Source organism: Colossoma macropomum, unplaced genomic scaffold, assembly GCF_904425465.1.
Source record: "Colossoma macropomum unplaced genomic scaffold, Colossoma_macropomum, whole genome shotgun sequence".
Lineage (NCBI taxonomy): Eukaryota > Metazoa > Chordata > Actinopteri > Characiformes > Serrasalmidae > Colossoma > Colossoma macropomum.
The window spans coordinates 42953744-42979183 of NW_023494795.1; the positions used below are offsets into that span (position 1 = coordinate 42953744).

Here is a 25440-nt window from a genome sequence, read left to right on the forward strand (position 1 = left end):
AAAAGGTAGTCTATGGGCAGTCTTAAGGAGTGCCCAAAAAGCAAAAAATATGGAGAGAATCCCGTGGCATCATTGCAGGTGCAGTTGTAGGCATGGACTATCTTAGCCAGTGAGTTCTTCCAGTCAGCTTTTTCACTGTCCGTCAAGGTATGGAGCACGGACAAAAGTGTCCTATTGAATCGCTCCGCTTGCCCATTTCCCTGTGGGTGGTAGCAGGTTGTATGAGAGCCTCGCACCCCGCAGCATTTCTTCAGCTGGGACATTAACTGGTTCTCAAATTCTCTCCCCATATCGTGATGGATTCTTTGTGGAAACCCAAAATGAAGCGCAAAATCATTAAAGTCATTCTCTACAACAGTTTTTGCTGATTTGTTCTTTGTGGCATATGCCTGGGCAAAGCGTGTGTAATGATCCATCACTATAAGGATATACTCAAAAACCATGTTTACATGTTTACATGTAGAAAATCCACTGATACCAGTTTGGAATGGACGAGATGTTACAATGGGTATGAGTGGCACTCTAGGTACTTTGTGTGGACGTTTTCTTTTCAGGCACTCACAGACATGCATCACAAATTGCTCAGTGTCACTCTGCATCCTCAGCCAATAAAATCTCCCTCTAATAAGGTCCAATGTCCTGTCCACACCTGGATGACCCATTTTTTTGTGTAGCTCCCCAAACACAATCTGAGGAAGGTTTTTTTAGGAAGGACAAGCTGATTTCTATTCCCTGCCTTTCGATAAAGCACCTCTTCTGAGCTAATATAGAGTGTGCTCCACTGACGGAAAAGGGCCCTAACATCAGGATGCTCTGATCTAAGAGATTTTCCGTTTGGCTGCTGGTTGATCTTTTTCAGCCTTATAACTGGCCCCATGACTGGATCCCTCTCCTGACTCTTTTTGATTTGTGCTGAGGTTAAAGGCTTACTCAGAGCAGATGCATCACTGACCAAACTCAGTGCATCCATACTCACTGTAGTGGTCCAAAGAGAAAGTGGATCCCTGGGCATGGATACTCCTTGGACAGATGCACTGATGGCCTCTTGGCTGATCTCTTCTGTACACTGTTTCATGAAAACATCCATGTCCAGAGGCATTCTGGAGAGACTGTCAGCATCAACATTGTGTCTGCCAGGGTGGTACCTAATAGAGAAGTTGAAATCTGCAAGTTGGGCAACCCAGCGATGACCTGTGGCGTTTAGCTTGGCTGTGGTGAGGATGTACGTTAATGGGTTGTTATCTGTATACACATAAATGTGGCACATGATACAGGTAATCACAAAACCGCTTACGGATAGCCCACTTGAGTGCCAGGAATTCCAACTTCCCCGAGTGCATGTGGTAATTTTTCTCAGGTGGTGTTAGGGTTCTTGATCCATAACCAATTACAACCAGCGTCCCTTTCTGTCTTTGATATAAAACCACTCTTAATCCCTCCTGGGATGCATCACAGTGAAGAATGAATGGCATAGTGAGATCTGGGTAGCCTGGGTGGTTCGGTTAACTTCTCTATGAGAGAATTCAGTGTCTCTTGGTGGCTCTGTGTCCAGCTGATGGGAGTGTTTGGTGGTGCATTACCCTTTTGCCTGGTGACCCCTCTTCTCTTGCCTCTTGTCAATTCTGTAGGTGCGGATTTATCAGAAGACCATGACAGCAGCTGATATAGTGGTTCGGCCAGCCTGGAAAAATTAGGTATGTATGATCTGTAAGTAGGAGAGGAAGCCAAGTATTTTCCTTAAGTCTCCCACCGTAGAAAGCACTCTTTCCTTCAGGGCCTGTACTGATGCTGTTTCCGCAGGGTCCATCGTATATCCATCTCCTGAGACCCTTCGTCCCAGGAAGCGTACTGTCTGCCTAAACATCTCACATTTATGTGGACTCAACTTCACTCCATGCTTTTGGTATCTCTGTAACACTGTTGTAATACACTGGACATGATCTTCAAAGCTGGGGCTGTGAACGAGATTATCTTCAAGGTAAAGCTGACACATAACATCTCTGAGGCCTGTCAAACACATTTCTGTATTTCTTTGGAACTCTGCTGGTGCCGTACTAAGTCCAAAGGGGATCTGGATCCAATGATAAAGACCCCAAGGAGTTATGAAGGCTGTTAGAGGTTGGCTTTCCTCATCCAAAAATCCTTGATGATAATCCTTTCCCTGATCTAAAACAGAACCAGGAGCTACCGCTGAGAGAGTCAAGCATATCTTGAATCTTGGGGATTGGGTGACGATCAGGGACTGATTTCCGGTTTAATTCCCGGTAATCACAGCATAACCTCAGGCTTCCATCTTTTTTTCTGACACAGACAACTGGGGAGGCGTATGGTGATCTTGAGTGGGTGATCCAGCCACGATTAAGCAAATCCTGGATGTACTCTTTAACTTCCTGGTGTAGGGGTTTAGGCACAGACATGTATGTTTTCTTTACAGGAGTTGTGTCATGGCGGGTAATGGGCAATTTCAAGGAGGGAATACATCCAACATCTTGGTCATCATAAGCAAAGGCATGACACTCTTCCCGTAATAACTGCCGAACGATCTGTTGTTGTGAGTCGTCAAAGTGACAGAAGGGCTTTTACTGGAAGTGTTAGATGGGGGCAGATCTTCACAGTTGGTACTACTTGTAAGCTGTTTTGAGCTTTTACTGCTTCCCTCAAGTGTTTGACTGCTTAGGGACTCTTGATGTGGGGCTACTGGCGGTCCCGACCTGGCAGCCCCCTCCTGTTTCCCTGGTCTGTTCTCTGCCTGCAGCCACGGGAGAGGTGTCCATCTTGACCACACCTGTAGCAGTGCTTACATGACTCACCAATCTGTGCCTTCTGACAAGCTCTGCGTCCAGCTGGTCTCCTGCGATTCACATTCACTACTGTGTCTGCTGTCTGTTGTGATTTGCTGGTCCCAACTCTCTTCAGGATCACCTTTTTCATTTGCAACATCTCAGCTTTGAGACTCTTGATCATTCTGCTGGTACTTGTGTCTCCATCATTGTGACGTGTCTGACATTTCCTGTGTTGAGTGGGGGTTTCTCCTACATCTACCATGTCTAGTGCCTTATGTTTTGATTCTGCTGCTTCTTAGGACGTGACTGAGCCGTGTTGGAATGCAACTCAGTCTGCACCTCACTGATTCTGGGAGGTCGTACCAACACAGCCCTTTTAACCTTTGCTGTCTTTCTGTTTCCAAATTTGCAGCTTCGTTGACACGCTCTATTAGCATTTCATCTGTGACATGAAGGTCACTCAGGTAGGGCCTTAGTTGAAATTTAACAGCATCACTTATCAGTCCAGTCTCTAATGAGCATAAGAATCTTCTCTGAATCAAATCTGGGCTAATCTTTTCCCCTTCATCCTCATCGCCAAGCTTATGCAATTTCTCTCTAAGTTCAATAGCCGGAAACAAGAAATTTTGTGCAGACTCCTTTGGGTCCTGTGAGAGAGTCATCAATCTATGGAGAAGATCTGAGGATGAATCTGCTTTATAGTGCCCACGCAGTATGGTTCTGACAGTAGGAAGAGTGAGACCTCGCTTTATTTCTAAAAGATCTCTCAGATGTAGACCTGGGCTAACTGCTCGGATGACTGCCTTAATGATCTCTGCATCAGAATGACCCTTCCTTTGTCCTGTCTCTATCTGGTTCATTAGGCTTGTGTAGGACAGTTTGTCCTTCTGTCCTGCCTCTCCAATCTGCCCAGAGATTTGGAGCCTCCATTTGTTCCTTCTGTAATTTTTCATATCTTTCTTGTAACTCATTCAACTTTGCCTGTTCTTCCTGTGGCACATTTGACTAGTATCTTTAGACTGGAGTGTGTCAATGTAGGAGAAAATGTCTTTCAGGCATTGAACATACACCTGAGGATCTTCTTCAATTTCAATGTCCTCTAGCCTTTTCTCTGCTAGCCTTATGAGGGGTCGTCTTCCCAAAGCCTGGAACCCTCCAGTTGCTGGCTCACTGCATTTTAAATACTGGCACACTGAAATCAGTTCTGGTTTTCCAAGTGTTAGCAGTATTCTGCTTACTTCATCCTGTAACTGTTCCATGACTTCTTTTGTCTTGTTCTAGGTTCATTTCTTTGCTTAGAAGCTTGATGTTAGCACTGTTCTCACAGCTTCTTCTGGCTGGTTCTCGCCAAGATCTGTTGCGGGCTCAAGGAACAAGGCCTTACGATTTTCGAATACTGATGCTTTAATTAGGAGACAAGAGGAGATCTGCAAAAACATACAGAACAAACATACTTACTCTCTGCACAGAGATTCTGAAACAATTTATTCACGTGATACTCTGGGAACAACGGAAGAGTGCAGAGCGCACTGCTGCCACCTACCGCCCATTTCTGGAATTGCAGGCAAATTTACAGTCATGTTCCCCCACAAAAGCACAGATGGGTGATAACTATTCCAAACATGCTCTTGCGAGATTGTTTACCGATTTCTCTTTTAACCCCTTTTTTTAAAGTCAACAATCACATTGACTGACTGCTTCACTGGCAACCGCATGGCCCGGGATGGGGCCTGGAATCCTACATGCCTGGCTCCCACTGATCGCTTCTGCTGCAACCACTCAACCACACAGAGCTGTCACCATGAAGAAGCCACTTATGACTCGGTCTGGTGAGCGATGCTTAGCACTTCACAAGAAAAGAGAACTAACAGCCAGTATTCTACTTCCTCCTGGCCTCATCTCTGTCTTTCTCTGCCTTCAGGAGACTAAAACAAGCTGCAGGCCAGGACAGACCGATCTCTGGTTTGCCTAGCTCCTTCTCTTCACTTCAACCACCCTTCTGGGAGAGACTATTCACCTCCTGTCAAGGAGGCAGTGTAACAGAGTGACTCTTTTGCATTCCCTTTCTTTTTTTTCTTTTTGTTATGTCTCTCTGTAAAGATCATTCCGTTGCTTCTGGAACAAAGCCAGCTACCTGCCAATTTTTTTTAAACTCACTTCTTGTGTCTGTGTTTTGTGGTCTCTCTTTCAGCCACAAAACACCTCATAGTACTCAAAGTACATATGACACGTATAACATTTGAATATATGAATAAAATAACCAGCACAAAATAAATGTCTGTTGCATGAGCACCAAGCAGAAATCTGTTTATTAGTGTTTTAGTGCTGGTAAGTCACATACTGAATTCATCAGTCGATCCCTGTGTGAATTAGGAAGGAACAAACAAACCTGTAATACCAGGTGTTTTGGACAAGTGTGAAAAATGCCCTTTAATTACCATTTGGTACAATAAAAGGAAACAGGAAGTGATTTAGAAGAACAGTGTTCATAATTAGAAGAATGTATGCCTATAAATGAAAGCCGCTCATATGTCAGTGCTGCCTTTGCCCACCCATCTACACAGGCAGAAGTAAAGCTGGAAACAAAGCATTATGATTTGTTTTAATCTATTCTAAATTATCGCATGGTTACAAAGTGCTGTTGTGTGTTAAACCATTTATGATTTTGAATTTATCTGAAACAATTATTACATCATCTGCAAATTTAAGTATATTCTGCTGATACTGACTCTTACAATCATTTGTGGAAAGGATGTACAAGAGAGGAGACAGAACACAACCCTTTAGTAAGCCAGAAGAGAAACAGAGAAAATGTTAATTATTTATGCACTGCAAAATGGCTTCTGGTATGCAACCTGTGCAGCTGATATTGAGGCTAGGCTAGTAGCTACTGGGCACTGGAAGTCCTGCCAGTTATACATAAACTTACTCAGTTTGTAATAGGTCAGACGGCACCTCAAGAGCTTCTGATTGAAAAGCTATCTTTGGTAGAAGACCAAGAGAAACTCCATTCCTCTTTCGTTGGTTTTAAAACAATCAAGGCTGGGACATTGGCTGGGCAAGTAAAGATCCGGGACTCATCCCAGTTGACAGCAGAATTTTTTGGGGATATTTTCTCCCAATCTTTCTCCTATTATTTTTTATGTACATTGTAAAGTGTGTAAAGTTTATCTCAAAAAGATATATCGTTGTTACTTTACATGGAAGTAGCTTTGTGAAAAAATCTAAGCAAAGTTCGAGCAGAGTACTTGGGCAGACAGGGGCATTCTGCCACCCTCCCCCAAATGCTCTCTGAGCAGGAGTTACAGAATGTCCACTGTCCGTGTAAACACTCAAAGTGGGCATGTGCTCACAGCCACATGCATAGCCAGCCCTCCCTTGGGGCTGTGTCTTGTTTCCCAGGGTGGCAGATCTTGCAACTCATGGCGTCACTCCTCATGCTACTAGGGGCAGTGACAGCTGCAGCGGCCCTTCCTCTGGCTGCTCTGAGCTTTTTCTGCCACACCCTGCACCACAGACACCAGCAAGACTGCTACTTCTGTTCGTTAGAGCTCCAACGCCTTGACTAACCATGCCACCAGTGCCTACTCAGAATGTTTCTGGAAGGCCGCAGCAAACGCCACCAGGCCTAGAGATCCTTGTGCCCATTTGCCAACCAGATGTCCTTGCTGGCCATTGTCCAGGCATCCTCAATGACAGGTTCTTGCAGCCAGCTGCCATCCTCCAGCTGAGCGCTACTGTCAAGCCTAGTCACGCTGCCTTGATCACTGTCTTCTCAGTCTGTCCTCGCCAAGCTGCCTCTCTCTCTCTCAGTCCTTGGCCAGTCTTCTCTGCCGTACCACCCATGAGTTTGCCATAGTGATGTAAAGAAATCATCACAAGTTATTGCAAATCTTTCATTGCAGTTGTTACTGCCAAGGGTGGCACAACCAGTTATTATATTAAGCTATTAGCTTTAGGGAGGCAACTGCTTTTTCACATGTGTAATATAGCTTTGGAATAAATATTTATCTTCAATAAATGCAATGATCTTTGATAATCCATATTTTGTTTGTTTACTTGTGTTGTCTTTGTTATATAAAGATTAGTTGGATGATCTGAAACATTTAAATGTGACAAATTAGCAAAAATAGAAGAGATCCGGTGAGGGGCACATACTTTGTCACAGCGCTGTACTGTGGTCATATATGTAATTATACGTTATATTGGCCTTACAAAGAGATATAAAACCACTGAGAATCCTCAAATTCTTGGGCAGTGTACCTACAACTTACTTAAAAATCCAATCACTGACGGAACAAATGGCCTCAGGTATCCATTTGACTTGGCCCTTCTAAGGAAAGTTTACCTCCGTCCTGATGGCAGGAGACAAAACTGGGCATGAAAAGGGTGAAGACTGTCTGCCAGAATGGACTCTCTTCATGACTAACTTGATAAACATGGCCCCCCCACTACACAAGCATTGGTAAGGCTAGATACTGAAATCATTAAACACAGAAGAAAAAAAAAACTATACTGTAATAATATTGTGCTTGTTTTTAATCTATTCTTAATTATAGCAGGGTTACATAAATAATTGTGCATGATAAGCTTTTTTAATATTTTTAATGTTTCTCAAAATCAATTAGAAATTACCTTTAGAATTCTCATTTTATTCTTTCATACAATTTGAAGTGAATCCTTTTCAAAAAAGTTTAATTACTGCCTTCAATAATTAATTCATAGAAAACACTCCTTAAATACTTCTTAAAGGCATATTTCTTTACAGATAAAGATAAAGGACAAGAAGCATGATGGACATGAGCATAGGTCAAAATGGGAGCCTAAGAAACATTTCTCTTTGTTATGAACATCATCCTAACTCCTGTCAGAAGTTTTTTCTATCCACTGACTGTGCGAGTTATTATATATTGTGTAATTAGTGTCATTGTACTTCTTACATTATTTGGAAATCTTCTGGTGATCATAGCCATAACTCATTTCAAGCAGCTGCACACACCAACTAACTACCTCACTCTTTGTCTGGCTGTAGCTGACCTGCTTTTAGGAGTTGCTGTGATGCCGTTTAACATGATACATTCTGTGGAGAATTGCTGGTATTTTGGGAGTTTATTCTGTAAAATACACAGCAGTGTTGTCATTACACTGTGCACTGGATCTATTTTAAATCTTGTTTTTATCTCTGTTGAGCGATATTATGCAATCTGTCACCCCCTGCAGTACCACAGTAAAATGACTCCTCTTACTACTTTAGGTATGATGGCTGTCTGTTGGGGCCTTGCTGTTGCTGAGGGAATTATGTATCCACAGCTAAATGACAAAGGCATAGACGCTTACAGTGATCTGTTATGTAAGGGAGCCTGTGTGGTGGTTATAGGACAGATGACAAGTTTAGCACTTACAGTGACCTTGTTGTACATGCCTACTGTTGTCATGCTCAGCATATATGTGAAAATATATCTTGTTGCACGGAGGCAATCACGATTAGTCCTCAGTACTGTCTCTCAAGCAAATAAATCCAGAGCGCAACCCACCATTAGTAAGGCAGAGAGAAAAGCAACTAAAACATTAGCTATAGTCACAGGAGGGTTTCTATCATTTTGGGCACCATTTTCTATCTACAATCTCATTGTGACACTGTTTGGTGTTAGTGGGTCACCACAAATGTTTGATTTGCTTTGTTGGGTTGCTATGTCAAATTCAGCTTGCAATCCTATTATATATGCATTAGTCTACAAGTGGTTTAGAAAAGCACTGAAAGTAATTTTATTAGGTGAAATATTTAGGAAAAACTCTTCCAGAATACAGTTGTGTTCAGAGTAGCACAATGAAATAAAAGCACTATACACAAAAAACAATACAATATTATACAGTGTTTTGTGCATTTATGTGATTGTTATAAAACTTGACATCTAAGTTTTCCTGCTTTATCACTCCAGTTTTAGCTCAAGGTCTTGATTAATAGCTAAGGTTTTGCATGAAAACGTGCAGGACTATGAGGCTAATGCTGGATAACTCTGCTTTACAGTATCACATTTCAGAATTGAATCTACAACAAGAATGTATTAAATGAATCTGTCTGTCATACAAACCCAATACGTCTACTGCCTCACATGCAAAACTTTGCTGACCCCTAGTTTTGTTAATTTTGTGAAGAGTAAACAAGTTAATACATCCTCAGTATGAACTTAAGTTACAGGCCGCATTTTATGTTTTATTTTAAAATTTGGCTAATGAATGATAATGTTATTTTGCCAGAAGTCAGAAGTATGTTTCCTGTAAATCTTCTCTATCCACAAACTTAAATTGCAGGCCATATTACATGTTTTATTTTAAAATTCAGCAAAGAAACAGTTACTGTGCATTGTGTTTCTCTGTAGAGCGAAGAGAGTACTTTTTCTGATTTAGAAAATCAACTAAATGTGTAATTTGGAAGGGGGCCAAACAGTTGCATACGACTGTCTCTATGTTAATCATAATAATACTAATAATAATTTGTATGTGTATGACACTTTAAAATGTAGTTACAAACATTGCCTACATGAAGTAACAGCACTGCAAAATCATGTATAAATAAATATGCTGTAATGTGGATTTTAAAAATGATTAAATTATTATATTTAAAAATGATTGTACAACACCTGAGCTGTAAGTGATTATGCCAGTTTGCAGTTAGACTGCCACAACTGACAAAAGTGATTTGAATGGGCTTTAACATTTCAACACATCAGCAGGACATGATGGAGCTCGGCTATTTAGGGCTTTAAATATCATAAGAAAGACCTTGCAGTGAGTGCACAAATTTACCTGAAACCAGTGCATGCTAAGTAGGATGGACTGCTGCATTTTTAGGTTGCACAACCAAAAGCATTGAAGTACAATATTAAATCTGCAGTCTTGTTTCAAATAGACTGAGGGCACAACTGCAATGCTTCAGTTATATCTGAATTTAGCATGGGAAAATTCCTGGTAAACCAGACTTTGACAAAGTGCTCCATTATGTGTAACTGTATCACTGAGTCTGGCTTAGCTGGCATGTATAACTGAATACCATTAGCATTGAGGTGATTATGAGAAACAATGTGACAGTAAATTAGAAAGACTGGTAATGTATGACAGCAGTGCAAACACTTTTGCGGTGTTTACATGTTGGTAGTAGACGTGAGATGGCAAAAAATGGAAAATCCATTGTTTTTAATGGAAAAACAATCGAAAATTCTGCCACTACCAGTTGCAACGTTATACTGTCCACAGGAGTTAAGTAGAACGTTCTGTTGAGAATTTAATTATATTAACTTTTGCCAAAGACCACAGCAGTGGAATAAACTTAATGTCATTAACATGGGCTCATAGAAGTCCAGGCATAACTGTTTTTGTATATTAGTACTGTACTGTTTATCTTTTACAACAGAATACCAAACCAACTCCAGATGCAATAAGTAGACTTTTGCATTTGGCAGATGTGTGTTATTGGATGATTGTGTTACATCCCAACCATAGGCTCAGGTCTAGAAGGAGGGTGGGACAGTAGCTAAAGGATGGAGGAGCACAATAAAGGGGTACAGAGACCAGTATAAAGCAGCTAAAACTTTAACAGTTTAATTATATGGACAAATAAACAACACACACAAACAAGTTAAGTTACAAATAACACAGTACTGATATTAAAGTTGTTATACTGGGACTGGCAAACTGGGCAATCTACCCAGAAAGGGGACTTCAGACAGTATCAAAGGAAAGAAATAAACAAAACGGATCTAGTCTAAACTACGAGCTAAACAGCTCTAGCTACCACCCTATGCTAAGCTACTAAAGCATACAGGGAGTGGTACCTGCCTCTAATCTAGTGTGTTTAAACAACTGTATACCTAATGATGTGAATGTAGGTGCGCGCACAGTCTAACCCACCCTTCCTCCTGGGAAGCCAGTACACTCAGAGAAACAACAAAAGCTAACAAATGATAACAAAGCTAAAGCTAGCAAGTAGAGTCTAAAGCAAGCTAGTTTCACTAAAGCTAGCTAGCAAAAGGCTAAGAGAGCCAAGACAACAGCAAGCCAGAAACCAAACAAGTAAGCCAAGAGTAGAGACACAGGTCACATGATGCCTAGGGCTGATGACAAACCCTGGCACACTGCTTTTAAAGTCCAAGCTCCACCTCCTCAAATCTGTAGGCTGAATGGCCAAATGATGTCCAGGAAGTGTTGGTGATTGACACCCCAGGCAACCTATGAGGAAAAGAGACTGCCAAAAGAGCGGGAGAAGAGCAACAGAGAGGGGAGAAAGAACAGACACACACGTGCACAGGCACTGACGCATAACAGTTGTCAGATTTTATTTGAAATGTTTTTAAACATTATTTCCTTGCTCCCCTGAGTAATGCTACCCTGCTGCACATCTAGCACATTTGACTTCCAAGTTTCCTATTCTACTTGACCTTTGACTGTCGACACATAAGTTGAGTCATTTAAAACTTTTTTCAGGCTCAGCTATTGGTGTTCTGTCCAGGCCAGATTTAACTATGGCTTCTCACTCTGGCTCAGCTTTGGCTGGATCCTGCTCCTGCCTCTGTGTTAGTCTTCTCTGTCCTGGGTTCCTATCGCTGTCTCCACCTTATTCTTTGTCATCATCGCCTGTCCAAGTCCCTTTCACGATCTCTGTTCTGTTCCCAGTTACCATCTTCCAGCTATATTTGTGTTGGAGCCTGTTCCAGGCTGCACTGCAAATACAGGTGAAGCATCTGTCCTTGAAGCCTGTTTCTGTACTTCAGATGCTCTGCATAATGGAGCAGGCTTTGACATGTGCTGCCATCAGACGTCTCTTTCCAAGACTTTTGTTCATACTGGATTTGAATTGCAAAAACGATCTGATAGTGAAAATGGCACAGTGTGTCAAGTTGTATTTTAAGTTGTAACTGAGTAACTTCCAGTGAGTGAGCCAGCTAGCTAGCATGTTGAGCATTTATTACATTATACCACTTGTAAATTTTTCCAACCAAAGAGAATGATGTACTGTGTGAACATTGTTATATTCCTATTATTCTTCATTTTATCAAGCCACAAGGGCGATTGAGAACAAATGTTCAGGACTATAGCCCCAGAAGCACAGGCCAGGAGATGTCCCTGGATCAAGGTACTGAATTCCTTTCTGCAGTGTTTCAGTTCTGGACTTTGTCTCAGTCCTGTAGCAATGCTTGTCCTATCTTTTGCTGTTGAACATTTAATAGCTGTTATGCTGCTGCCAACATTCCAGTCCTTGCTTGTCTGCCTGGTTGCACCTATTGTGTTGTTATTTGAAGTCCGATTTCAGTAAGTGGTTAAGCTTTTTTTTCTCTCCCCATGTAGCAGCTGTTACCACCTCATCTGTTCATGGTCGGTGATTGCAGGTGGGTCACCAAGAGCCACACAACTTACCTTGGCAGTAGGTGTAAACACTGCACCACTGCCCGAACTCAGCAGAAAATGGCACTTATAAGGCACAAATAACTCTGCTGCGGACGTTAAGATGTGCAGCAACAATGATCTACAAATATAAAGTGTTTCTTATTGTAGCCAGTATCGGGATGGTACGTAGCTCCTCTCTTGCCAGGAGCTCTCCTGGTAACTTGAAAAAATCCAAGCCAAGTTCGAGCAGAGTCCTTGGGCACACAGGGGAATATCACCACCCTACATGATGTCCAGTGTTCATGGGCCCGTGCTCACAGCAACATGCATAGCCAGTCTTCCCTTGGGGCTGTGTCTTGTTCCTCAGGGCTACAGATCTCCTTGCAGCTCACGGTGTTACTTCTCGTGCTATTCGGGGAAGCAACCGCAGCAGTGCCACTCTCCTTGCCACTCCCAGCTTTTTCTGCCACACGCTGCACCACAGACACCAGCAAGGCAACCCTTGGCCTTGTCTAACCATGCTGCCAGTGCCTGCTCGAAATGTCTCTGGAGGACTTCAGCAAATGCCACCAAGCTACTCAGCTAACATCACAAGGCATGTATTCACTGCTTCAGTGATTTGCAGAGTCACTCTATCATGACACTATTCAGCAACTTTGGAGATTGTAAGGTCCACAGAAGACTGTTCAGCCATCCAGTTTGCAGCAACTGCACACAAAATTCGTTCATACAGAGGGAAGCCTTTGCTGTGATCGACCTAGAAATGTAAGCATCATGAATTCACCAGTCAACACTAGATCTGGTTCCTGTTGTGCAGTGGTCAGAAACAGACAAGAGACTGGCATAAGAAGGGTCATGCACAATGAGTCAAGGTCATGCAGAATAAAACTCAGGTCCCACTTTCAAGTGTTGTAGTGAAGGGGGCTTTAACCTTCTCTGGGGCCCTGGGGCTACCGCCCCTACACTTGCCTTATACTGACAAGTATACAGAAAAGTTTATTTTTGGCCTAAACTTACACTCAATCTTTTGGTTGAGTTTATGGTTGAATACCTTAGAGTAAATAGTACATACATGTAAAACTGAAACTGATCTTTCATGTACACAGTGTTATTTACCTACACAGAAACAGATTAAAATTTTTTTGACCATTCTTCCAAGGCTGGATACTGAAGTTATTAAACACAGAAGGAAAAAAAGAGAAAATCATGAATATATGCTTGTTTTCTAACCACTCTTAATTATAGCAGAGTTACATAGCTACTCATGCACTATGAGCTTTTTACTATTTTTAATGTGTCTCAGAAACAATTGGGAAATACCTCGGGAATGATCATTTTATACTTTTATGCTATTCGAAGTGAATCCCTTTCAGGGATGTTTAATTATTTACAGAATTTATAAAAAGCACTTCTTAAATACTTCTTAAAGGCATAATTCTTTAAAGATAAAAGAAACAAAGCATAATGGACATGAACATAAGTCAAAATTGGAGCATAAGAAACATTTCTCTCTATGAACATCATCTTAACTCCTGTCAGAAGTTCATCTGTCCACTGGCCATGCGTGTTATTATATATTTTGTCCTTAGTGTCATTGTACTTCTCACATTGTTTGGAAATCTTCTGGTGATCATAGCCATAACTCATTTCAAGCAGCTGCACACACCAACTAACTACCTCACACTCTCTCATATATGTATCAAATGAATCTTTCTAATACAAACTCAATAATTGTACAGTCACATGCAAAACTTTAATAACTCCTGGTTTTGTTGATTTTGTGAAGAATGAAGAAGTGAATACATGCTCAGTATGAACTTAAATTACAGGTGGCATTTTATGTTCTATTTTAAAATGTAGCTAGTGAATGATAATGTTATTTTGCAATACATTGTGTAGAAGTATGTTCCCTATAAAGGGAAGAGAGTACTTTTTTACTTAAAAAATCAACAAAATGTCATTTGAGTGTGGAACTTCTGCATATGACTGTCTCTATGTAGCATTTTAATAATAATGATATATATTTCACAATTCTAATTCTACTTACTCTGTCTCATAGAGAAACAGAATTTAAAAACTGTAAAGAAAAAATACTTTGGCCTACATGAAATAACAGCACGGCAAACAGTAAATGAAATTTAGGCCCAACTACATTAAACAAATATGCTGTAGTGTGGATTTTAAAACACATATGAAGTATGCTTTCCTAATAGTCTGTGGACATTTAGGAGCTATATTAGAAAATGATTTTAGAAAAAAACTGAGCAGTAAGTGATTCTAGCAGCTTTCAGTTAGACTGCCAAACCTAACAAAAAAGTTTAGAACAAGCTTTAACATTTCAGCACATCAGCAAGATATGCTGGATCTCGGTTATTTAGGGCTTATATCAACGACTTTGTAGAGAGTGCAGGCCTTCACATAAAGTCAGTGTAGACTAAATAAGATGGACTGCTGCATTCTTTAGATTGCACAGTAATAAAATTTGCAATCTTATTTCAAACAGACTGAGTGCACAACAGCAAAACATCTGTTGTATCTGAATTTAGCATGAGAAAATTCCTAGTAAACCAGACTTTAACAAAGTCCTCCATTGTGTGTAACTGTATCACAGAGTCTGGCTTAGCTGGCATGTATAACTGAATACCATTAGCGTTAAGGTGATTACGAGAAACAATGTGACAGTACATTAGAAGGACTGAAAGCAAACACTTGTGCTGCATTTGCATGTTGGCAAGAAACACAAGCTGACAAACTCAATATTCCATTATTTTTAATGGAAGATTCTGCCGCCGCCAGTTGCAATGTTACGCTGGCCACAGCAGTAACTACATTTTGTTGAGATTTTAATTATCCCAACTTTTGCATTGGCCACCGCAGTGGAATAAACTGAATGTTAGGCATTCATGAACACAGGCTGAATGCTCATAGTTGAAGTCCAGACATATCTGTTTGTGTACATTAACTCTGAAAAAATACTGTTCCTCTCAATGGGCAGGAACCCTAGTGCTACAAGTGCTAAACCAGTAATCCTGTCATAATGTCAAAATTTTCATGAAGACATGCTGACATCGGACATATTCTGTTGCTGATTCTGCTGTACAGCACAGAGCAGCAGCTTTTAAAAGTAGAGGTGTCCTAGGCCTCTAAAGGGTTTTCTCCTTTCAAATTGTTATATGCTCAGGGACCTCAGGGGCTCAAGACAATTTTTTTTTATATAGCTCTTTTTACAACTGCCATTGTCACAAAGCAGAAAAATGTGTTTAGAGAAGCATGGGAACAGCAACTCACCCCCTTTCACTGTGTCATTGAGTATGTACAGGAGATGCAACAAAAGATAGATGCAGTATCACCCATTGTTCAGAAACACCTGGAAGAAGCCCAATGAGCCCAACAGCAGGCCTACAACTGCTCCACCCAACCCAGAGAATTCCAACTAAGGGACTGAGTTCTGGTAACCATAACCACCTGCATGTTTCTAGTGACCTGGCAGGGGCCTTATACTGTAATGGATAACCTGGGTCCAGGCAATTATTGTCTAGAACAGCTGGGTAAGAAAAAACTGAATAAACATACCATGTTGATCTCCTAAAGAAATGGATTGAACTTCTCCCCCTGCTCTCAGGTTTCACTTCCTCCCCAGAATCGTCTGCCCATTCCCTGCTGGAGTATGGAGAGGAGCTTACTCCTCCTCACTGCTAGAAACCAGTCAAATTAGCAGTACAGTTCCAGGACGTGTTCTCCGATGTCCCTGTCCACACCAACGTCATTCAGTATGCCATTCGGGCATACCTGGGGTTGTGATAAGGCAGCGGCCCAACCGTGTGCACAAGGCACGCCACACGGCCATTGAAGAGGAGGATAACTGCATACTAGCTGCTGGTATCATTGAACCCTCTAACAGCCTGTGGTCCAGCCCCATCATTATGCTTCCCAAGGCTGATAGGACTTGGAAGTTTTGCAATGACTTCTGTAATCTAAACAGAACTAACTAAAATCTCACAGTTAGACTCATACCCTCTTTTCCGAATGGTTGTTCTCATCGACCGCCTGGGTAAGGCACATTTTATCTCAACCCTACACCTTACCAAGGGGCACTGGCAGGTGTCCTTTTCTCTGAAAACCTGCCCAAAAACAGCCTTCTCCACCCCCACTGGCCACTGGCATTACTGGGTCTTCTCATTTGGCCTACATGGAACCCCAGCACTTCATGGATGTGGTCCAGCACTTCATGGATGTGGTCCTGTTGCTGCATCAAACGTCCACAGCCGTCAACTTAGATGACATCATCGCCCGCTCAGAAACCTGGGCGGGGCATGTGATACACTTGCGAAGGGCACTAAGCAGTTACAGTCAACCCCAAGAAGTGCAACCTCACACTTATAGAGGCACATTACCTGGGGTACTGTATCGGTTAGGGGAAAAAAATGGCAGCGATACTTGATACACCCACTGGGTCTGTTTTATCAAGCCAGGTCTCTGAGGTACTGAGGTGCCTCATCACTTCCTGTTGTGGACAGCCGGCAACCGCATGCCCCAGGGGTGGGGCCTGGAATCTTACATGCCTGGTTTCCACTGATCGCTTCTGTTGCAACCACTCAACCACATAGAGCTGTCGCCATAAAGGAGCCACTTATGGCTCAGTCTGGTGAGCTTCACAAGAAAAGAGATCCAGTGGCCAGTATTCTTCCCCTGGCCTCATCTCTGTCTTTCTCTGCCTCCAGGAGACTAAAACAAGCTGCAGGCCAGGACTGACTGATGTCTGGTTTGCCTAGCTCCTGCTCCTCACTTCAGCCACCCCTTCCGGGAGAGACTATTCACCTCCTTTTTTAAGGAGGCAGTGTAACAGAGTGACACTTTTGCATTCCTGTTATGTTTCTCTGTAATGATCATAGCCTGACTTCCACCAAATTATCAGACAAGAAGGTGGTGAATTTTTGATCAACAAATTTTAATTCATGGTTATGTTTATAAATAAAAGCTGCTGAATATGTCAATGCTGCCGTTCCCCATCCATCTATGCAGGCAGAAGTAAAGCTGGAAACAAGGCATTATGATTTGTTTTAATCTATTCTAAATTATAGCATGGTTACAAAGTACTGTTGTGTGTTAAACCATTTATGATTTTGAATTAATCTGAAACTTCCATTATAAGAGTATAAATGTTTTCTTTTATTATTGTCATGAAGGATTCAGGTAAATCTCTGTTATAATATTACTTATACAAAGTTTGTTTTTTTTTTTACAGAAAAAAGGAAAAGCACAACAGAATTTACTGTAAGCCAAAATAATCTATTTAAGTAAAAAAAAATAATAAAAGCACTTATTTCAAGTAGTTATTTATTATAATGTTTTACAAAAAAGAGAGTCTTACATATTTAGATAGTTATTTTGTCTCTTGTTTTTTCCCACTGGGAGTCTGTAAGCAGAAAGAAAAAGCTGAAATTCAAAACTGAATGGATGACCTTGATGGCTAAAAATGGACCTTGCTTTCCAGGTGATGTTGGATAAATATATAATTTAAATCATTTTGAACAAAACCAGTGAAAGTGATTTCCACCTTTACAATATGGTCAACAAAGTTAATGTCCATGCCTTTAATGAATGTAGATGTTGGAGGCTTTATACAGTAAAAAATAATACAGCAAGGAAGAGTAATTAGGCTTGTTGCCTTAAAATGTTTAGTTTATTGGACTTCTAGAGTAAGTTAATAGGACAGTACTCTGTAATATGTTTTACATTCTTTTGTTATTCAGCAAACTCAACATTTTATGGCCACCAGGTTATTTACTTTTTAAAACATTTTTTTTCAGTCAGGGAAAGCTGATTACCATGTCATGTGTTCCATGACTTTTAGTGATGCTTGCTTTCAGATTTGTAGTACTCCACCACAGGCCCATGTCAAGGCTCCTCAACCTATAACACCCTAACAATTATCGTATAAATTGTAAATTTAAGTATACTCCTTTGATACTGAGTCTTACTATCATTTGTGGAAATGATGTACAAGAGAGGAGACAGAACACAACCCTTTGGTAAGTCTGAAGAGAAAGAGAGAAAATGTTAATTATTTCTGCACTTCAAAATGGCTACTGGTATGCAACCTGTACAGCTGATATTGAGACTAGGCTAGTAGCTACTGGGCACTGCAAGTCATGCCAGGTATACATAAACTTACTCAGTTTGTAATAGGTCAGACGGCACCTCCAGAGCTTCTGATTGAAAAGCCATCTTTGATAGAAGACCATGAGAAACTTAGTTTCAGGATCAGATGTTTCCCTGAATTAAATCATTTATGATGAGAAGGTTCTGGGCTTAGTTAAAAATGTTCAGGGCTGTAGCCCCAGAAGCCCAGGCCAGGTGACATCCCTGGATCGAGGTACTGAATTCCTTTCTGCAGTGTTTCAGTCCTGGCCTTTGTCTCAAGGCAATGCTTGTCCTATCTCTTACCATTGAACATTTAATAGCTATGCTGCTGCCAACATTCCAGTCTTTGCTTGTCCGCCTGGTTGCACTTATTCTGTTATTTGAGCTCTGAGTACAGTTAGTGGCCAAGCTTTTTTTTTTCTCTTCCTGTGTAGCTGCTGTTGCCACCTCTTCTATTCACGCTCAGTGATTGCAGGTAGGTCACCAAGAGCTACACAGCTCACCCTGATGGTGAGTGTAAACACTGCACTGCTGCCCCCACTCAGAACAGAATGGCACTTACAGTGCACAAATAACTGTGCATTGTAATCTTAACGTCCACAGCAACAACTATTTACAACTGTAAAGTGTTTCTTATTGTAGCCAGTAGCAGGATGGTACCTAACTCCCCCCTTGCCAGGAGTTCTCCTGGTGACTTGAAAAATCCAAGCAAAGTTCAAGCAGAGTCCTTGGGCACACAGGGGCACGCTGCCACCCTCCCCCAAAGGCTCTCTGAGTTATAGAATGTCCACTGTCCATGTAAACACTCAAAGTGGACATGTGCTCACAGCCACATGCATAGCCAGCCCTCCCTTGGGGCTGTGTCTTGTTTCCCAGGGTGGCAGATCTTGCAATTCACAGCGTCCCTCCTCATGCTACTATGGGCAGCGGCCCTCCCTCCGACCACTCCCAGCTTTTTCTGCCACACACTGCACCACAGACACCAGCAAGACTGCTACTTCTGTTTGTTAGAGCTCCAACCCTTGACCCTTGACTAAACATGCCGCCAGTGCCTAAACAAAATGTTTCTGGAAGGCTGCAGCAGACGCCACCAGGCCTACAGGTCCTCGTGCCCATTTGCCAACGAGGTGTCCATGCTGGCCACTGTCCAGGCATCCTTAATGACAGGTTCTTGCAGCCAGCTGCCATCCTCCAGCTGAGCCTTTCTGTTAAGCCTAGTCATGCAGGCTTGACCACTATCCTCTCAGTCTGTCCTCACCAAGCTGCCTCTCTCTCTCTGTCTTCTCTGCCGTATCACCCATGAGTTTGCCATAGTGATGTAAAAGAATCATCACATGTTTTTGCAAATCTTTGATTGCAGTTGTTACTGCCAAGGATGGCAAGGACAGTTATTAGGTTTAGGGAGGCTGTTTCTTGCTATAAGTAGAATAACAGTCACTTAGGGCCCCCAGGCGACCAGGAGGCCCCAATTGTGCCCTTTTCAATGTTTTATTTAACATTATTTCACAAAAAGCACAGTGAGTGATCAAAATTGGTTAACTATTAACTATTCACTGAAAGTCTTGCTGTTTCTGGTGTAATAATGTCGCAATGCACATACATGTTTCATTTATGTACAATTCCTTTCTTCTTTCCTATTTTCTTGGCTTAGTTATATTTCCAGAGTGCAGTATTGAGAGTTTGAAAGTTCTTATGTAATAATATCAGTTTAACAGCTTATATTCTGTATGTGTCAACTTAGTTTGATTTGTATTTGGTAACTACCACATAGACTATCAAGTGATCAGGAAATAGGAGTGATTCAGCAGAAGGGCGTTCCTGATGCAGGTCTGTCAGCCTATAAATGAAAGTTGCCTCTTTTGTCAGAGCTGGCTTTGCCCCCCCTGTACACAAGCATTGGTAAGGCTAGATACTGAAATCATTAAACACATAAGAAAAAAAATAATACTGTAATAATATTGTGCTTGGTTTTAATCTATTCTTAATTATAGCAGCGTTACATAAATAATTGTGCATAATGAGCTTTTTAATGTTTTTGATGTTTCTCAAAAACAATTAGAAAATACCTGTAGAATTCTCATTTTATTCTTTCGTGCGATTTGAAATGAATCCTTTTAGTAATTAAACTAAAAAGTTTAATTACTGCTTTCTAAAATTAATTCATGGAAAGCACTCCTTAAATACTTCTTAAAGGCATATTTCTTTATAGATAAAGAAAAAGGACAAGAAGCATGATGGACATGAGCATAGGTCAAAATGGGAGCCTAAGAAACATTTCTCTTTGCTATGAACATCATCCTAACTCCTGTCAGAAGTTTGTCTATCCACTGACTGTACGAGTTATAATATATTTTGTAATATGTGTCATTGTACTTCTTACATTCTTTGGAAATCTTCTGGTGATCATAGCCATAACTCATTTCAAGCAGCTGCACACACCAAATAACTACCTCACTCTTTGTCTGGCTGTAGCTGACATGCTTGTAGGAGTTGCTGTAATGCCTTTTTCCATGATACGTTCTGTGGAGAATTGCTGGTATTTTGGGAGTTTATTCTGTAAAATACACAGCTGTGTTGCCATTACATTGTGCACTGGATCTATTTTAAATCTTGTTTTTGTCTCTGTTGAGCGATATTATGCAATCTGTCATCCCCTGCAGTACCACAGTAAAATAACTCCTCTTACTACTTTATGTATGATGGCTGTCTGTTGGGGCCTTGCTGTTGCTGAGGGAATTATATATCCACAGCTAAATGACAAAGGCATAGACGCTTACAGTGATCTGTTATGTAAGGGAGCCTGTGTGGTGGTTATAGGACAGATGACAAGTTTAACAGTTACAGTGACCTTGTTGTACATACCTACTGTTGTCATGCTCAGTATTTATCTGAAAATATATCTTGTTGCACGGAGGCAATCACGATTAGTCCTCAGTACTGTCTCTCAAGCAAATAAATCCAAAGCGCAACCCACCATTAGTAAGGCAGAGAGAAAAGCAACTAAAACATTAGCTATAGTCACAGGAGGCTTTCTGTCATTTTGGGCACCATTTTCTATCTATAATCTCATTGTGACACTGTTTGGTGTTAGTGGGTCACCACAAATGTTTGATTTGCTTTGTTGGGTTGCTATGTCAAATTCAGCTTGCAATCCTATTATATATGCATTAGTCTACAAGTGGTTTAGAAAAGCACTAAAAGTAATTTTATTAGGTGAAATATTTAGGAAAAACTCTTCTAGAATACAGTTGTGTTCAGAGTAGCACAATGAAATAAAAGCACTATACACAAAAACAATACAATATTATACAGTGTTTTGTGCATTTATGTGATTGTTATAAAACTTGACATCTAAGTTTTCCTGCTTTATCACTCCAGTTTTAGCTCAAGGTCTTGATTAATAGCTAAGGTTTTGCATGAAAACGTGCAGGACTATGAGGCTAATGCTGGATAACTCTGCTTTACAGTATCACATTTCAGAATTGAATCTACAACAAGAATGTATTAAATGAATCTGTCTGTCATACAAACCCAATACGTCTACTGCCTCACATACAAAACTTTGCTGACCCCTAGTTTTGTTAATTTTGTGAAGAGTAAACAAGTTAATACATCCTCAGTATGAACTTAAGTTACAGGCCGCATTTTATGTTTTATTTTAAAATTTGGCTAATGAATGATAATGTTATTTTGCATTAAATTGTGCAGAAGTATGTTTCCTGTAAATCTTCTATATCCACAAACTTAAATTGCAGGCCATATTACATGTTTTATTTTAAAATTCAGCAAATAAACAGTTACTGTGCATTGTGTTTCTCTGTAGAGCGAAGAGAGTACTTTTTCTGATTTAGAAAATCAACTAAATGTGTAATTTGGCCAGGGAGCCAAACAGCTGCATACGACTGTCTCTATGTAGCACGTTAAACATAATAATACTACTAATAATAATCATTTTTATGTGTATGACACTTTTAAGTATAGTTAGACAATTTCAAAGAGCTTTGAAAAGGAACACAATTTTAAAAAATGGAAGAAAAAAAACTGTGACCTACATGAAGTAACAGCACTGCAAAATCATGCAAAAAGAGAAAATTGGCCCCCAACACATTAAATAAATATGCTGTAATGTGGATTTTAAAAAACTAAATGATTATATTTAAAAATGATTGTACAACACCTGAGCTGTAAGTGATTATGCCAGATTGCAGTTAGACTGCCACAACTGACAAAAGTGATTTGAATGGGCTTTAACATTTCAACACATCAGCAAGATATTATGGGGCTCGGCTATTTAGGGCTTTAAATATGAGAAAGACCTTGTAGTGAGTGCACAAATTTACATGACACCACTGCATACTAAGTAAGATGGACTGCTGCATTTTTTAGGTTGCACAGAAAAAGCATTGAAGTACAATATTAAATCTGCAACCTTATTTCAAATAGACTGAGGGCACAACTGCAATGCTTCAGTTATATCTGAATTTAGCATGGGAAAATTCCTGGTAAACCAGACTTTGACAAAGTCTTCCATTATGTGTAACTGTATCACTGAGTCTGGCTTAGCTGACGTGTAGAACTGAATACCATCAGCATTAAGGTGATTATCAGAAATGATGACAGTAAATTAGAAAGACAGATAATGTATGACAGCAGTGCAAACATTTGTGCTGTATTTACATGTTGGCAGTAGACGTCAGATGGCAAACTCAATATTCCTTTGTTTTTAATAGAAAAGCAATAGAAGATTCTGCCACCGCTAGTTGCAATGTTACACTGACCGCAGCAGTAAGTACAACATTTTGTTGAGATTTCAGTTATCCGAATTTTTGCCATTGGCCACAGCAGTGGAATAAACTGAATGTTAGGCTCTCGTTAACACAGGGGCTGAATGCTCATAGTTAAAGTCTAGGCATACCTGTTCGTGTACATGAACTCTTACATTTCAGTGAAAAAACACTATGCCTCTCAATGGGCAGGAACACTAGTGCTACAAGTGCTAAACCAGTAATCCTGTCATAATATCAACATTTAATGAAGACATGCTGACATTGGACGTATACCATTGCTGATTCTGCTGTACAGCACAGAGCAGCAGCTTTTAAAAGTAGAGGTGTCCTAGGCCTCTATGGGGTTTTCTCCTTTCAAATTATTATATGCTCAGGGACCTCAGGGGCTCCTTAATGTCAAGTCAAGTCAAGTCAAAGTTTATTTATATAGCTCTTTTTACAACAGCCGTTGTCACAAAGCAGAAAAATGGGAACAGCAACCCACCCCCTTTCACTCTGTCAGTGAGTACGTGCAGGAGATGCAACAACAGATGCAGTATCACCCATTGTTCAGAAACACATGGAAGCCCAGCGAGACCAACATCGGGCCTAAAACCGCTCAACCCAACCCAAAGAGTTCCAGCCGAGGGACTGTGTCCTGATACCTGCACACACCAACATCATTCAACATACCATTCGGGGATACCTGGGTTGCAATACGGCAGCAGCCCAACCATGTGCACAAGGCACGCCACACAGCCACGGAAGAGGAGCTTAACTCGATACTAGCCGCTGGTATCGTTGAGCCCTCTAACAGCCCATGATCCAGCCCCATCATTATGGTTCCGAAGCCTGATAGGACCTGAAGGTTTTGCAATGACTTCCGTAAACTAAACAGAACTAACTAAAGTCTCGCAGTTAGACTCACACCCTCTGCTCCAAATGGTTGTTCTCATCGACCGCCTGGGTAAGGCACATTTCATCTCCAGCCTAAACGTCACCAAGGGGCACTGGCAGGTGTCCTTTTCTCTCAAAGTCTGTCCAGAAACAGCCTTCTCCTCACCCCAGTGGCCACTGGCTTTACTGGGTCTTATTCGGCCTACATTTAGCCACCTTCCAGCACGTCATGGATGTGGTCCTATGGCCGCATCAGACGTCCACAGCCATCAAGTTTGATGCCATCTTTGGCCACTCAGAAACCTGGACGGAGCATGTGATATGCCTGCGGAGGGCACTAAGAGGCCTCTTCGAGGCTGGACTCATGGTCAAGCCCAAGAAGTGCAACCTCACACTTACAGAGGTGCATTACCTGGGGTACTGTATCGATAGGGGGAAAAAAATGGCAGCGATCCTCAACTGCCCCTGGCCTAGGACCTTTTTGGGCTTGGTTGGGTATTACACGCAGTTTGTCCCTAATATCTCCTTTGTGGCCGCCCCCTCTCAGACCTCACCAAAAAGGGCCAACCAGACTCAGTGGAGTGGACTACAGAGGCTGAAACTGCTTTCACTTTCCTAAAACAACACCTCACCACTGAGCCCATTCTACGGAATCCAGACTTTGACCAAGCCTTTACAGTCCAGACCAATCCATCAGCACAAGGTCTCAGAGTGGTCCTGGCCCAGGATTTTGATGGTGAGGAACATTTGGTGTTGTAGACTAGCCATAAGCTTCAGTATTATCTCACCGGTTGGCCCTTTACTTTAATTACTGATCATGCCCCGTTACAGTGGTTGAGTAAAGCTGATGACTCAAACCAGCGAGTCATGTGGTGGTTTCTGATGCTGCAGGACTTCTCGTTTTAGGTGCGGTATAGAGTGGGGGAGCTGAATGGCAGCGCGGAAGCCCTCTCTTTTCTGCCTGTCTGCTGGGATTTGACCTGCCTCCAGATGGCACTGTTTCTAAGTAGAGGGGTTCCGTGGCTGATGTCTGCCTTGATACACCCGTTGGGCCTGTTTTGTCAAGCCATCATGGCCAAAGGCAGCTCTCTGAGGTACTGAGGTGCCTCATCACCTCCTGTTGTGGACAGCCGGCAACGGCATGGCCCGGGGGTGACTCTTTTGCATTCCCTTTCTTTTTTTTCTTTTTGTTATGTCTCTCTGTAAAGATCATTCCGTTGCTTCTGGATCAAAGCCGGCTACCTGCCAAATTGTTTTAAACTCACTTCTTGTGTCTGTGTGTTTTGTGGTCTCTCTTTCAGCCACAAAACACCTCATAGTACTTAAAGTACATATGACACGTATAACATATATGAATAAAATTACGAGCACAAAATAAATGTCTGTTGCATGAGAACCAAGCAAAAATCTGTTTATTAGTGTTTTTGTGCTGGTAAGTCACATACTGAATTCATCAGTTGATCCTTGTG

General features: G+C 41.4%; 1 protein-coding gene across 1 annotated transcript; it reads left to right on the forward strand.

The window, feature by feature from the left end:
• Window positions 1–20539: 20539 nt before the first annotated feature.
• Window positions 20540–21571, forward strand: LOC118816307 (trace amine-associated receptor 8b-like). Its single transcript, XM_036582832.1, has one exon. The coding sequence runs from the start codon at window positions 20540–20542 to the stop codon at window positions 21569–21571; it is 1032 nt and encodes a 343-aa protein (XP_036438725.1).
• The last annotated feature ends 3869 nt before the right edge of the window (window positions 21572–25440 follow it).